We start from the raw sequence: 15300 nt of genomic DNA, 5'->3' as shown, positions 1-15300 counted from the left end.
AACATAACAGTTAACGATTTATATAATGGTATTAATTAATGTCTTCCTCTTTATACGTATTTACTCATGCATTTTTTTTTTCAACTGTGTATTTATGTACACAGTTATTATGTATATTAATTAGAGAAATGAAATAGTCAACTACATCCATTAATCGGTTTATTTGTTTCTGCTAACGATTAATCTTTTTCGTTCTTTTTTAGGAATATATATTGGAAAATATACGTATAATAGTCGGATATCCATTTGTATTATTAACTATTCCGCTACCGGCGTGCCAAACTACCAAACTAATTCGGAATATAAATTAAAACCAAAGATAAGTTTTCTAAAAACGGCGAACATGCGACTGCTCGACAACTGCTTTGTGCTAGCAATCGATAATCGATAACCAGAACATACACAAAAAATCGAGATTCTTTAAATGACTTTTCTTGGATCCAGAAACGTCTCGTCTTAACGATTTCATTTGCTCTCAGCCTTCCTTCCACGGCTAATAAATGATAACATTGCACTTCGACGTCTCTATAATTAATTGATTCATAAATTATGTATAACCCAAAATATTTATGGGAAGAACGTTTAAGAAAATTTTAAATATTTAAAAATAAATTGGAGGTATGCGCAGTAAATTTCTCCGCAATATCAAAGCAATATGCAATATGCATAATGAACAAAGGAGGAAATAAGGATAGAAAGCAAAACAATGAAACCAGTATGATTTGAATGTTATATTTGGCAAGAGAGATGGCAAGGCGATGAGAAGAAATAAGGTGTACACTAAGTACTCTGTAATACAGAACTGATGACGGAGAGACATAGAAGCGTAGAAGCGATGTAGAGACTTTCTGAAAGAGAAAGTCGTGACGATGGATGACAATATGACATTGGTGCCAGGCTAACGTTGGCGGTGCTGGTGTTGGTATTGATGTTGGTGCTGGAGTGTTGGTGATGGTGTTGGTGTTGATATTGATGTTAATTTGGTGCCGGTGCCAATGCTGGTAGTGGAAGTCGTGCACAAAGTATCACGAAGAAAGAGAGAGAAGGAGAGACGCGGAGCGTGCGGAGAGAGGAGAGCAAAGTGGTGAGGAGAGGACGATGTGGAGGAACGGCGCGGGCGCTGATTGGTAGCAGAATCGATTAGCCAAGCCGAGCTAAACCTCCGGCACCGCGGCAGGTTCGGCGTGGCGACGCCACGAATTTCCCGAATGGGGGTTTCCCGTTGGGGCGGACCCAGCCGCCGTACCCGGGGAATACCCCCGGCCCTCTTCTCCATGGCAACCCGACCAATTCGCCAACCGCCGGCAACCAAGACTGACCTACCGTGTGTTCCTCGGCTTATTTTTCTTCTATCTGCCTCCGCGCGTTCCTCTTCCCACCTCGTCCCCCTCCTCTTGCTCCACCACCTCCTCCTTAACCATCGCGCTACAGCCGTTCTTTGTGTCTCCGCTCCTTTTGTGTTCGTTCCTTTTTCCCCGGTCTCGTTTACACACACGCGTTTACAAGTACGTACATGATGCACATGCACAAACGCGAGGAACGAAAGGCAGAAAGAGGAGGGCAAACCCGCGAGAAACTTTTCTTTTCTCTTTTCCTCTTCTTCTTGTTCTTCGTCTTCTTCCTCCTTTCGGTCCCTCCCGTCTATTTTCTTCTCTCTCACCGGACTCCACCTCTCTCTCTCTCTCTCTCTCTCTCTCTCTCTCTCTCTCTCTCTCTCTCTCTCTCTCTCTCTTCGGCGTGTGTACACGCTTTTCGCCACTCACTCACTCAGTCAAAGACGGGGGTGGTGATGGGCGCGAAACAACGTAGAGAAAAACGGGAAGTCCCATCGATTTTGCCGACGACCGATACAACCCCGTCGGCACGTTTAATTAGAACATGGCGACTTTAATACAAGCGCACGACAACAAGAACAACAACAGCGCTCCCCCGCTTTCCCGCGGCGACACTTCGCGATTCTGGGTCCGGTTGATTGTTGTCCGCCGTAGTTTTGCAGTTCCGCTCTATTGAAAACGACGAAACCATGTTCTTCGGCTCTCCTCCTTCGAGAAGGGTTGGGTGAGATGGGGAGATGGGGGGATCGCTTATCTACCTAACTTAACGCAATCTACGCTAGAGCCAGACACCCCTCGGTTCATCCATTCATCCATCATTGTCATCGACGTCATCGTAATCATCAGCAGTTATTATTATTCGGCTCCACTCTCGCGAAATCACGCCCGTTCGAACGCACACGCGCCTCTAACACACACACACACACGCGCGCGCACGCACGCACACGCGCAAGCACACATATACATGAACAGGCAGACGCTCTCTCTCTCTCTCTCTCTCTCTCTCTCTCTCTCTCACACACACACACACACACACACACACACTCTCTCTCTCTCTCTCTCTCTCCGAATTTTAACGTCCACTCGAGCCACTCGTACTCTCGCGCTAAGACTAAATTCTCTACACGCCTATGCTAAACATGAAAACACCCTATCTACATGAGCGCCCTTGACGCTCGCGACCCGTCGGACCGATCTCAAAACGGTCTCTCTCCGGATGACACTCGTTCCCCGATCGCGCACGATCGGTCCCACGGGCCATTCGTTCGAGGGTCGCGCGCTAATCGTTAAAGTTAACTCTAGGAATGCTTAGGGTCACTTTACTTAGAGTAATATGGTACAGTATATGTCTTGAGGAGTTACGCTTCTTCGACACGAGGTACGTCTGCCTTCTTCTCGGGACGGATTGCCGAGACGCGTCGATGGTCCGCGGGGAAGCGCGATCCTGATCGTCCCCCCCGCGACTCCGCGACGAGAAATCGCGTCGTTTCTCTTCTCGTTCCTCATGCTTCGTCGTTTTCCTTTTTTTCTCTTTTTTTACGCCGGATTTCTTCGCGAACTTCGGCGGCACCGGAAGTATGGACTATGCGGAGGAGATTCCGGACTGAACGTCGCGGCTGCGCGTTCGCGACGCTTAATTATTTCTACATATCGATCACAGCTAAATCTCTAGATCCTCGCGAGTGTTTTCCTTCGGTTTTCTTTTTTTCGGAAATTAATCGGAAACCGCCATTACTCGGGAACGTAACGCGATGGCACGCAGTTGCGATTGGCGTCGCGACGTCTGCTACGCACTTCCTGGTTGGAATCGAACTCGATCTCGGCAATCCACCCTCTGTCTTCGACACGGATGGAGCGGCCACATATGTCTTGCATTGATTTTAAAAAGGGATGATGTGTGCGTGTATGTGTGTATGTGTGTGTGTGTGTATGTGTGCGTACGTGTGTGAGAAAAGTACGATTCTGATTGCGTGTGATTGCCGTCAATTGATATGACTTAAAAGTTGTACTTTAATTATCTTCTACGTCCCTCTCTCTCCCCCTATCTTTCTCTCTCTCTCTCTCTCTCTCTCTCTCTCTCTCTCTTTCTATCTCTCTCTCTCTCTCTCTCTCTCCTTCTCTCTCTCTCTCTCTCTCTCTAATTCTTTCTCTTTGTTTTCTTTTTCTTTTCGATCTTTTTCTCCGATGACGGATGATGAGAACGTGATAACGCGGTTTTCGTTGTAAAATTACGTCAAAGAAACGAGCGATTCTCGCTCAAGCGAGTCCAGACGTGTTGTGATAAAAGTGGCTGTATAAATATTGTTTCATGCGTTCGACGATCGTTTCCCGCACGCTCGATTCGTTCGATTCGTTCGTAGATATACATACATATACGCGTATATGCGGCGTCTCCACCCGCGTCTCACTTCACGTAACAAATAAGTTAAAAGAGTTTATGATACACACATTAGTTTTGGTCTGAATCGAACATGAGTACATCTCTCACGGTCGGGCGGTGTGAGCAAGCGATCGCGCGCGGAACCCCCTTGGAAAATCGAGATTTACAGAGCTTTTTTTTACGGCCACGTAAGGACGAGGCGAAGAGGCTGACTCGAGTAATCGAGTAGTTGTTGTAACACACGGTGACGCGTTCTGTTTTAATGTACACATGCCCGATTTAATCCAACCGTATTGCACCGGCGATTCCGCGAGGGCGGAGGGGGGAGGGGGGGGACAACTTCTCTCGCCGGCTCCTTATTCGCGTAGCGAGCTCGCGCTTCCTTGGCTCAGACGATTTCGCATGCTCAATTTACCGTCATGCGATCGCACGCGAGAGCACTCTGCTCTCGAATGGAGTACGTCGATCGTGAGGGGAATTTATCCGCACGTCGACGAGCGAATCAGAAATCAACGTCAGACGGAGCGACAACAGAAGAGAGAGACATCGACGAGTAAAAACTATAATACACAAAGGGAACAATATTTATTAACAAGTTTGTCGCGGAAAGCACAAGTAACCAATACGCGTGTCCTCGCTCGACGCGCGCGTCTCACCGCGAGCTAAAGAAAGTCATTTTCTTTGGTGTGTGTGTGTGTGTGTGTGTGTGTGTGTGTGTGTGTGTGTGCGTGTGTGTGTGTGTGAGTGTGTGTATCTTTGGCAAAAGAATCGACCGACTCTGCGCTCAAGTCTCACTTCGACAGCAGGATTCTCCTCTTTCTCAGCCGCTGGACGCGGGGTGTCTATTCTTCGCGGAGGGGAGGGTAAAACGGTAACGACAACGGTAAAGAGATTCATGCGAATCCTCTCACGGACGCACACCCTGTACTAACGTAATGCATTATACTGTATGTACAACGTTCTTACAATAACTTCTTTCTCTCTCCTTCCTCTTTCTCTCTTTTCTCTCTCTCTCTCTCTCTTTCTCTCTCTCTCTCTCTCTCTCTCTTCTCTTCTCTCTCTCCCTCTCTCTCTCTCTCTCTTTCTTTCTTTCTTTTTTTTTGGGCGCACCGTCAGCCGCGGCGAATCAAAATCCGTAGGACGTTCATTACGCGCGGAGAGATCGCCTCTGCGCGCAGAGGCGGCTCATGAGTGACCGTTAATTAAGACGACGTTAATTGCTTAGGTGTTGCATCGGAATGTCGCAAGCGAGCTTGCGACGCGATATTGAACGGTACGAGCGCGCACCCCGAGTGATTCGGGAGTCGAGATCTGCCCGAGTGCGAACTCGCGGCGCAGCCACATTTCGCGGCCACGTCCCCCCTCAGATTCGTTGTGAACGCGGTTAAGAGAGATGCGAATGCGAACGAGACTCGTAAAGCTTTCGCATTCACTTCACCGCACCCGTCAGCGGAGAAACTAACCGCTGCGCTCGGAACGAGCTCGAAAGGCTCGGCGAGCGCTCTTTCGAGTCGCTCGCCGTGCTCGAAGCTCGCCGAAGACGAGCACGCGGAACGGGCAGATTCGCATGCGAGTACCTGAAGCAGAGAGTACGTTCCGAGTTTGCGCGGGAGCAGGATCAGGGAGCCGGTGTGGAATTCCTCGGTTACGACGGCAGCGACGGCACCACGGCGACGGCTGCGACGGCGGCGGTTCGTGTTTCTTTTTTTTTTTCTCTCGTTTTCTCTTTTTCCCTTCTTTTCCGATAGAAACGCTGCCCTCAACGCGGCGTGCCCAAGGCACCCCAGTGCTCGGCGGTGGGTCATGCGTAATGAGGGTAGGTGCCGAGATGAGGTGGTACGTGTCCCGAAGCCGTGTGATGGCCGGCGTACAGGTTCGCGCCCGGACTGGTCGACCAGTAGCTGGACGCCGATTGGAAGAGGCCGCCTGGAACGGAGACCGAGACCGAGGCCGCCGGCGGCGGCATCAGGTTCAGCTTGGCGTGGCCGTAGCCGGACATGAAGAGCTCGCTCTGGTATTTGTACGCCGCCGGGTCGGCCGCCGCCGGCTGCGTCGCCGCCGCCAGCCCCTGGAAATCGAACTTGTACGCGTACCTCTTGCCGTGCACCTTCGTCATGATGTTCTTGTCGTAGTAGTACCTGCGGACAGTCAAAGAACGCGCGTTGGCTTGATCCGCCGTCGCCGCGACCTCGCGAGCAGGGTCGACGTGTCTCAAACTTTTTCAGTTTGAAACGAAAGTTTTAAATGTGTTTGCGAACATCGATTTTTTTAACATTAAACTTACGTTTCTTCTAAGTGTTCTTTTGTCTTTTTCTTTTATTCTTTTTATTCTTTTTAGGATGTTTAGTACAAATTTTGGGCGTAAAATTATCGGTGACGTAAATTGATCTCTTCACAAAATATCTATTTTTTCATATTCTTGCACATTACAGTATTACACATAATGTATGCATTATTGTGCGATTACTAAAGAAATAATTATCACATGTAAATATATATATATATACATATATTTCTTAGTTTATTTAAATGAAATTATTAGAGGAAAAGTTTTCTTATTAAACCATCGACTGCACTGCAAACCGCATCGAAAGTTGAATGTTCAAACTGTACTAAAAATCGAATACATGGTTTCCACGTTTTAAACATATTTTTTCGCGCCTGTTTGAAACGTATCCAAAACATAATAAAATATAAAACAGTTAGAAAACAGAATATTTTATTTCTTTATTTTAAATATGTTTTTCACCAACCCTGCTCGCGAGCAACCCCTGCGAAGTCGGTCTCGCGCGCCGACAGAAAAATACACTCGATCTTGCTCTGAGATTACATCACGTCATTTGTGACATCGGTATTCTAGTTGTCTTCTAGCTGTCTTAACAAATAATCATTAATGCTGGGGAAGATTACTTTTCCGAAGTATCTTTTCATCGTCGCTCGGTGCGTAAAAAATAACTGTTAATTATGTAACTAGCAAGAAGCAACGCGGTTGCCGATGAAAGAGAGTAACTTGCGGCAAGTTACTTCCCCGTCGCTACTATCAGCAGCAGCACTAAAGAATAACCACGAAAATGGTTTCCCTCGCCGTAATTATTTCACTGCGCAATTATTCACCTCAGCACGAATGTATCATACATTTCTTTCTCGGTGCGTACGACGCGTATCGATGCGTGACTCGCCGCTCAAAAGCACGGGAGAGAAACGATCGAAGTAACGCGAGTCGCGAGAGGAGAATCGATATTGCGTTGCGTATGCGCGATCTCGTTAATTCACGTAGGCTGTGCGAATAAAGCCAACAGCGAATTTTCGGCACTGACGCGAACGTCGGAAACCAGCCCGCTCCTGTTATCCGCGGGGTTCTTACACGGTGAGCGAAGGGACGTCAAAAAGAGAGCAATCGTGTAATATAATCAGTGGATCTGATGGAAAAATAATAGCCGCGTCTACCGTCGGTCTGACTGTCGCTGATTGAAATTTCTCTCCCGGCCGCCACCCCCTGAACCCTGACGACACCGACACATGCACATGCACGCGCGCGAGCACACGGTGATACATGTGTGTGTGTGTGTGTGTGTGTATCTGTATTTGTGCGCCGAACGAATTTACTTTCTCCCCGAAACTTCGTCAAAACATAAATGATGGCCCGTTAATGGGTTTTCCATTTGACGTTCACAAGAGAAAAAAGCAAAAAAGTGGAGAAAGAAACGTCGTTGTCGCGTTACAGCGCGAGTTGCGAGCGTGTCTCTCGCGGAGAAATGCCAGCTGATGCTGGTTCATCGGAGGAGGAGGAGGAGGAGGAGGAGGGTGATGAAGACAAGCGGTGCGCTTCGGTAAACTCACCTCAAGGCTCTCGACAATTTGTCGTAATTCATATTAGGCTTGGACTTCCTCTCGCCCCATCGTCTCGCCACCTCGTCGGGGTCGGTCAACTTGAACTCGCCGTTGGTTCCTTCCCACGTGATGCACGCGGCGTTACTCGAGTCCGACAGGAGCTCGAGCAGAAACTGCCACAGCTGAATCTGACCAGAACCGGAGCTCGCGAGCCGACTGCTCGTCGCTCCGAACATTTGGTAGGGATCTGCGAGGTGACAACTGACGTTCAGCGACTCCGCGTAAGAATGTCGCGTTGAAATTAGGCTAGGCTGATCGACGCAAGCTGCACGTTTCACTCTCGGCTTCGACGTCGGAGCTGTTGTGAGCGCGAGTATTTCGCAAAGTATCGCAAAAGAGTATCAGGAAAGATATTAATTCATTGCGCGTTGGGATAACCAACGGCTGCCAGACGTCGCGTCTTCGCCAACCAAATGTGCGCGATGTTCGCGTCACAAACCTAATTAAATTTTATTGTCGTATTGCGAGATTGTATAAAGCAGATGTGAAACTCTCTCTCTTTCTCTCTCTCTCTCTCTCTCTCTCTCTCTCTCTCTCTCTCTTTCTCGTGAAACGTGCACTCTTTTTCGTTGATATTCCGAATATTGACTCAAATGGATACATCCGGCCTGATGACGAGTCCGTCGGACAACGCAAGGATTTGATGTAAATTATAATTTAATTAAATCAATCATCTCTCGCTCATTCGGCTTGGAGTCGAAGCAATGTCGTCGTAAATAACATTAGCAACATTCAAGCACGGTGATTGAAGCCGATAGATACAACGAAAGGGGCCGGGCGATGAACGGTACAGATTTGAGCGCAGAATTCCGCTGCAAACTTACACGGCGAGTGTAACGACGTCAAATGCGCGATAATGCCGAATCTGATCACTATTGTGATTCGCCCTTGTCGCGGGGCCGACTAGCAACCCCCCTCGCCAGATACTGGCAGCTCTCGTTAAATCGCACGAGAGAGAGAGAGATAGAGAGAGAGAGAGAGAGAGAGAGAGAGAGAGAGAGAGAGAAAGAGAGAGAGAGAGAGGGAGAGAGAGAGAGCAGTCACGGCGAGACGATTCCGCCGGATAAACGACCGAGAGGCTTGGATATTTCCATCCGCGACTCGCGCTCGCTTTTCGATGAATTTTTCACAGTTTCGCGTGGGATATACCCCTATCCATTACACAGTTGTTTTCCAAGGACCCCCCGTATCGCCCTTTAAATGCTTTACAATGCGTCATCACCGACGCTCGCCGCCGCTCAGACGTGGAGAGCCCTACAGCCGTACAAAAGAACATAATCGCAACCCCACAATAGAATAGAATTCATTTGGATCATAATAATTTCAATTTGAGAAACTGCCGACACGGAGTGGCTCAAAGGGTGAAACGAGTGTCTTCTGAGCCTTCGGAGCTTCGGTCGAGGAGCCCGATGTATGGATTTTTATTGTTGCGATGCGAAAGAGAGAGGGAGAGAGAGAGAGAGAGAGAGAGAGAGAGAAAGAGGCAGGGAGAGACCGAGAAATCACGGCCCGAGCATTAATGAAGCCAATAATCGCCGGCCTCTGTAAATCAACGGGCAGCAAGTATGAATTCTCGGGAATGTCGAAAGTTGAAAATTCCGGATTGACAATGGAGCCAATTAATGCGCGCTGTGTTACCTCGCAATCTTTTGCAACGGAGGAAAAGAAATGTGACGGAGCGGCGTAACGAGGAAAGATGCCGGCCGGCATAGTCGCGATTTAATGACTTTCACGGTCTGAAAGAACGAAGAGCGGAGACCCCGACGCGAGAGAGGAACTTGAAGACGGACCCCCCGTAAAAATACAAGCCGAGCGATTATGGGACAGAGATGGGGGACAGACGCGGATGATGGGGACGGATTCGGAATTGCCGGACCTCAAAGGTCGTTTCGCCCGATGAATCTGCTGAATGCGTGCCGGAGTGATCGCCTTTCGATCGAACGGTAATTCACTTACAAGTTAATAATGGGAAGGGGCGCGGTACACCCATTTATCTGGCCGGGAACGAGGGGGAGTAGCGACGGCGGGCGAAATACTGGGATGCGACTACGCCCGAGGATTCTCGAGGCTCTTTTCTCGAGTCACGGCTCGAGACTTTCGAGGAATCGATGATGCGCGCGAGAACGCGCGAGCGCGCGCGCGCGCGCGCGGAGGGAGGTAACAGTGACCTTGTTCGACTATCGCGTAGGTGAACCCCTTTTCACCTTGCTCCCGTATTCCCGGATTTACACCGGATCGACTCCGCTGAGAGCGGTGAGAACTCCTTCGTTCGGGTAACCTAATTTTTTTCGCGATTTCTCCTTTGCCCTTTTACTTTTACTCTCTCTCTCTCTCTCTCTCTCTCTCTCTCTCTGCCCCGCGCGCAACTCGACAGCTCGGCTGAAACGCGCTCTCGACAGTACGACTCGCGCGCGTTCCGACCGCGATTTGCTTTGGACTCTGCTCTGATGACAAAAGAATGCTTTAGCTTCTCAAAAATATCTACCTACTACATACCAGGCTGCCTGAGATGGCTGTGCGTGTCCAGTGCCGACTTCGATAAGCTGCTTCCATACCCTGAAACAAGATATTTCGCATTCGCGCGTTATGATCCACTGTGCAGGAGGAAATTGACGAGAGATCGGCGAATACGTGTATCGTATTTGCCTGCGCCTTATCAATCTCGTATTCGTCGACTTTGTACAACGATGAATGCTCTGATCGCGTTGCAAAATCGCTAAGTACTCTGCTACATCGGAAATTTTCTTGAGAAAGAAGAGAGAGAGAGAGAGAAAGAGAGAGAAAGAGAGAGAGGTTTCGATTTTCGAGCGTCGTGTAAGCCGGTAGTCGGTCAAGTCGGTCGAGAAAATCCCGAGATCGCGCGCAGGAGAGGCGCCGGAAAGTCATCGGTCCGCCGAAGATGAAAAAGCGCAAACTCAAGCTCGGTCGAGCGTTAGAATCCGTTAGAGAGGATTTCCGTGTAGGCAAACACGGGGCTGAGAGTGCCTACGTGTATGTTTCTCTCTCTCTCTCTCTCTCTCTCTCTCTCTCTCTCTCTCTCTCTCTCTCTCTCGGTCTCTGTCTCCGCCTGCCCGTCATAGGCCTCCTCTCTCCGTCTTATCGCACACGGATTCCCTCTTCGTGCGTGCGTCTCTCGCCCGAGGCCCACGCCCGACGGTCACGTCCACACACGGATGTGCAATCTGTTTAAGGCACAATGCCCCTTAATTTCGGCTCGTTATACGCTCTCTCTCTCTCTCTCTCTCTCTCTCTCTCTCTCTCTCTCTCTCGCAGACTCGACGCCTCTACGAAGGTCAGTCGCAGCTCGGCACCTCGTCACCCGAAAACCGACTGGATCGCGCGCGAATTCGTAATCACTTCCAAATTGGCTCATCGCGTCTCGACACTGTCGATTAGCGTCGCAAACGCGTAAAGCCACGCCAAAGCACGTCGCGATAGCCGTACCGTGGTCGTTCTGAAATATTCCGTGGAGCATAGAAAGAGCAGAGAAGGAGGAGGGAGTCGCGATGCGTGTCGATAATGACTTTGCGAGCCTCAAACGAGCGTATACGAGCTCCCCCGTGGCGACGACATTTTCACGACTTTTTGCTTCTGCGATACAACGCCGCCGTGTCGTCGTCGGAATGTGTGTAGCGCAGCGAGCCGCCCTCCCATGGGGCAGATGCTACCTTTAAATAGCAGTTGGTGTCCGCTGTGTTAAACAATCTGATTTCGCTTCTGATTGGGAAGCGGGCACAGCCTTGGACGGAGGGTCCGGGGACGGGTTCCTGGGTCTCCGCGGGTCGCGTAGGGTCCGCCGCAATCAGTATAGCCGCGGGGTTTTCAGCCGCACGCTCATCCTCCGACGCAAACTCCGTACGGGGTGTCATCACCGAAACAATGGCTCGATCGCGCGCATTTGCAGCGTGGCATTATTCTCTAAATTTTTCTCAGGACGAAATCACATCCAAAGCCAAAGTTGAAATTCGCTCCGGATGACAGCGAAGAAAAGCGAAGTCGCAGGAGTGTGAGGATGTTTAACTCCAGCTTAATTCGCACGGCTGAATGTTTCAGTCGATTACAGAGGATTTGCTGCAGCGAAAAGAGAGAGAGAGAGAGAGAGAGAGAGAGAGAGAGAGAAAGAGCGACAGAGAGTTTTGATCCTCTTCGATTTCGAATGAAAATATTCGCTCGACGATTCAGACTGGAAGAATTCGCTCTGTGCGAGCGAAAGATCAGTCGGCTGCCATTCGCGCATGGGGTGGCACTTTGCGCGCGCGAGCTGAGTAACCTCTGCATCCAACGGAGGTGAGATTAAGCTCAGAAAAATCCAGGTTTAAATCCATATCGATTTTTGCACATGTCAAGATATTAATATATGCGAGAAAACTCGAGCAGCCGTGAGCCGTCTCGATGAAGAAGAAGTAGAAGCAGAAGAAGAAGAAGAAGAAGAAGAAGAAGAAGAAGAAGAAGAAGAAGAGGAAGAAGAAAAAGAAGAAAAAGGCTCGACCGTCACCCACTCTTCGTCACCCACTTTGCTTGAGTAAATTCAGAAAATACTCTCAATATGATATTTTATTCGCCATAAAAATGTTATTGAAATCAGTGGCGAGCGGAAAAATTCGGAAAGCAGCTGGATAGATGCAGCGTTAGACGACCTCTTTCTCATCGTTGGGGTCGTAATCCTTGTCGTCAACGAGAATCGGGGCGGATGGACTTTTCCTTTAAATATTGTTCTTACAGATCCACCCTGCGTGCCCCGCGTGCGGTGATTCGTCGCGTCACCTCGAATCGATGTGCACGAGCTATTGTCGCGCGTATATCTGTGCATTCACGAGCAATTACTCGGGGCGGGGTAATCCCGTTAGACGGCGTGTAGCTTCCTCGCGAGGGAGGATCAAAGAACCCGTCATTCCGTGCTGCTGCACTCTTTGGTAGCCCCGGACGCGCACAATGCCGATTCGCCGGCGTCGTGACGCCGAAAAGAAAGGGGGATCCGCGTCCCGCGACTCCGTAGAAACTTTGGGCTGCATTCCAACAAAACAGCGAAGCGCGACCGAGGAAGGACGACGAGGAGGTCCTCGCCCGTTTCTATCGTATCGGGTTATCGTTCCGCCACGCTAATCCCGAGATGTCGCTGACCGAGGACGCCGCCGCGTCGGGATCGCGTCCAAATCGCCAGGAGATTTTTCAACTACCGTCTCTTATCGACACGACCGAGGATTACTCGGAAGTTTTGCCGGCTCCCGCCCCTCCCCCCTCCTCCGTCGCTTATTCCAATACTTTGAAATTGGGACGAGAGACGCGATATTTTCCAAGGTACCAGTAGATCTTCCCAAAATTACAGTGAATATCATTTTGAATATCATTTTCAGCCACGCTTTGTGGACGCTTTGTGGTAAAAAATTATGATTGATTTCCCGCTAAAGCTAGTCCCTTTTACGTTGTTCTGATAAGAAAAAAGGTAGTAACGGAGTGTGCGTGTACAAAGTTAAAGCGTTACGGTTACCGCAAAAATGGATCCCGGCTGTATAATTGCTTCCCCACGGAATTCTAGTCATAATTATACCCAACCTCTCCCTCAGCAGAATCCGGCCCCCCCCTCCCCCAGATTCGTGTCCGGAGTAGCGCCACCCGCCGATCTCGTTCACGCTCGGCGATAAGTCGATTCATCATCGGCCGAGCTGTAGTTTCAGGCGGCTTCACCGATTCGCGCACTACTACTGTCTCGGCTGTCGGACTTATTTCAAACATAAATCACTGCGCCCGTGCGAGAGCACGCCGCGCGGCGCGTAATAATGAGCAAGCAAGCGTAGCGTGTCAACCCTTGAGCGTAGCGGGCGAAACGGGTCGCTCTTACGGGCGACGTTGCGCGGTTCAGAGAGAGAGAGAGAGAGAGAGAGAGAGGAAGATGCAGAGAGAGAAAGAGAGAGAAGAAGGGCTCGTACCTGCGAGCGGACGCAGAAGGGGTGAAGATCAGGCTGGTGTTATTTTTCGTGTTCGCCGCCGACGATCCGCCTCGTCGCGCGCGTCCCCGTGGAAACGCGGCGTGAAATGCGAAGGTGTTTTCACGCTCGTCTCCCGTGCGTCTCGTGCACGGTGTAAAAAAAGAAAGAAGAGAGAGAAATTTGGAAGCGTGCGTCGTCGGTTGAATCTCGACAGCTGATTCGAACTTGAGCTAAACGAGAGCTGATCGTTCCGCCACCGTCATTGCCGAGAGTCGGCTGTCACGGGCAAAATTCGCGCGTGTTCGTCCGGCTCGACCGGGCGGTTTTCGCGCGGCAATTAAGAGTCCGATGATTGCACGTAATCTTCCTATAAACGCGATCGCCGTCGCCTTCGCGCTCGTGCGAAAAATTGTAATCCATATCGCGCGACCATTCGTGACATCGTATGTAACGTACTAAAGTTTCCGTGTGGTACCTCCAGCACTCTACGTACCTACATAGTGCTCCGCATTAACTAACCGTCCGGTAAATTGCCTTCTAAAAAGCGGAAGTTGCAGTTGTTGAATGAGGGTCCCTCGAGAAGTTGGACGTGATGGCGCTTCGTGAGGCGGTCCGACGGAGGTAACATGTTTTTGTTCGTCAGATAAGAGCAAGCGTAGCAAAAGTTATTTGTAAGAGCGAGCTGCGTAGCGCGGAAGAAAATTAATCGTTTCCTAATTATCGCATAGCGTGAATAGCGACCCGGCGCGGCGGGAAAAAAGATTCTTGTCTTTGAGCCGAGGTCTCCGCACGACACGCCGCGCCGCCACGTTCGTTCGTTCGGCCGACTCGGCAACTATTGTTCAGAGGCTAATCATTTTTCGCGCTATCCACGCGATCTGACCGCCGCGGTTTCACTCGCGAACAGCGAAAGAGGCGGTAAAATTCCGGCGCTCTTATCGGTTCTTCGGAAACGGAAGGTTTCGCGGGAAAAATTTCGCGAAGAGTGTATATCGCGCAACGACAGAGGGCGATTTCGCGATGTTAATCTTCCCGCTATCGAAAAGGCGCTGTGTGTGTACCGAGAGAAAAAGAGTGATTAATCTAGAGATGGTAATCGAGACTGCCATTTTTCTCTCTAGTGATTAATCGGATTTATATTCGCTTTCAGCGTCAACCGCGTATCTTTCCAGTTGATCCAGCGAAAAGCCAACGGCAGCAATGTGCGCAGATTGTCGTTGACGTTGCAGCGACAATTGTTGTAAAACCGGGAGGGTTTCCCCCCCCCCCTCCCCGGCTATAGCGACAGATATCAATTATTATTATTTCCTTTTAATACAGCCGAAATCGTATACGAAATTTCTCACCAAACTCGAGAAACGTCCCGCGAGAGCATCCCGCGAACGCAAAGGGACAGAGTAATATTGACGTTTCGCGTCCGAGATTATTGCGTTACGAGAATCTCGAGTCGCGTTTCTTCGACTCGAAGTCGGCTACTTTTTCCGCGCGCGTGCGAATGCGTGGACGCTCGACTGTGCACAGTTAAAGTGGAAACGCAATCCCTGCACCCCAACAAGAAATCAAGAATGAATGGCAGCCGATATGGGGGGAGAGTACGAGCATGGGCAGCCATGCGTGAACGTGTCACGCATAGGCACGTGCCCGTGTATGTACTACCGAAAGACATAATGCGAGCTACGACAGCGACTCCGACGTGTCCCGCAACCCCTGCAATATGCTACGGACGTTTCTTCTACGCGCGATTCCAATTCATATGGCCTTGTACCGC

The 15300-nt window shown here is 49.9% G+C and overlaps 1 protein-coding gene across 6 annotated transcripts in view; it reads right to left on the bottom strand.

Annotated features, from left to right (window-relative positions):
• Nucleotides 1–4807: 4807 nt before the first annotated feature.
• Nucleotides 4808–15300, bottom strand: part of Ets65A (DNA-binding protein D-ETS-3) — a 42979-nt gene continuing 32486 nt past the window's right edge. For 4 of the 6 annotated variants that reach the window (XM_025300815.1, XM_025300814.1, XM_025300816.1 and 1 more), the window contains 3 exons: nucleotides 10102–10161; nucleotides 7555–7903; nucleotides 4808–5852 (listed from right to left, as the gene is read on the bottom strand). In XM_025300815.1, the coding sequence (XP_025156600.1) occupies nucleotides 5516–5852; nucleotides 7555–7903; nucleotides 10102–10161 (746 nt within the window). In that variant the 3' untranslated portion in view covers nucleotides 4808–5515. Of the gene's footprint in view, nucleotides 5853–7554; nucleotides 7904–10090; nucleotides 10162–15300 lie in introns of all 6 variants that reach the window. The other 2 variants (XM_025300818.1, XM_011145520.3) reach the window with 2 other exon arrangements.

Source organism: Harpegnathos saltator, unplaced genomic scaffold (genome assembly GCF_003227715.2).
Source record: "Harpegnathos saltator strain DR-91 unplaced genomic scaffold, Hsal_v8.6 scaffold384, whole genome shotgun sequence".
Taxonomy (NCBI): Eukaryota; Metazoa; Arthropoda; class Insecta; order Hymenoptera; family Formicidae; genus Harpegnathos; species Harpegnathos saltator.
This window is presented reverse-complemented; position numbering and strand designations above follow the sequence as displayed.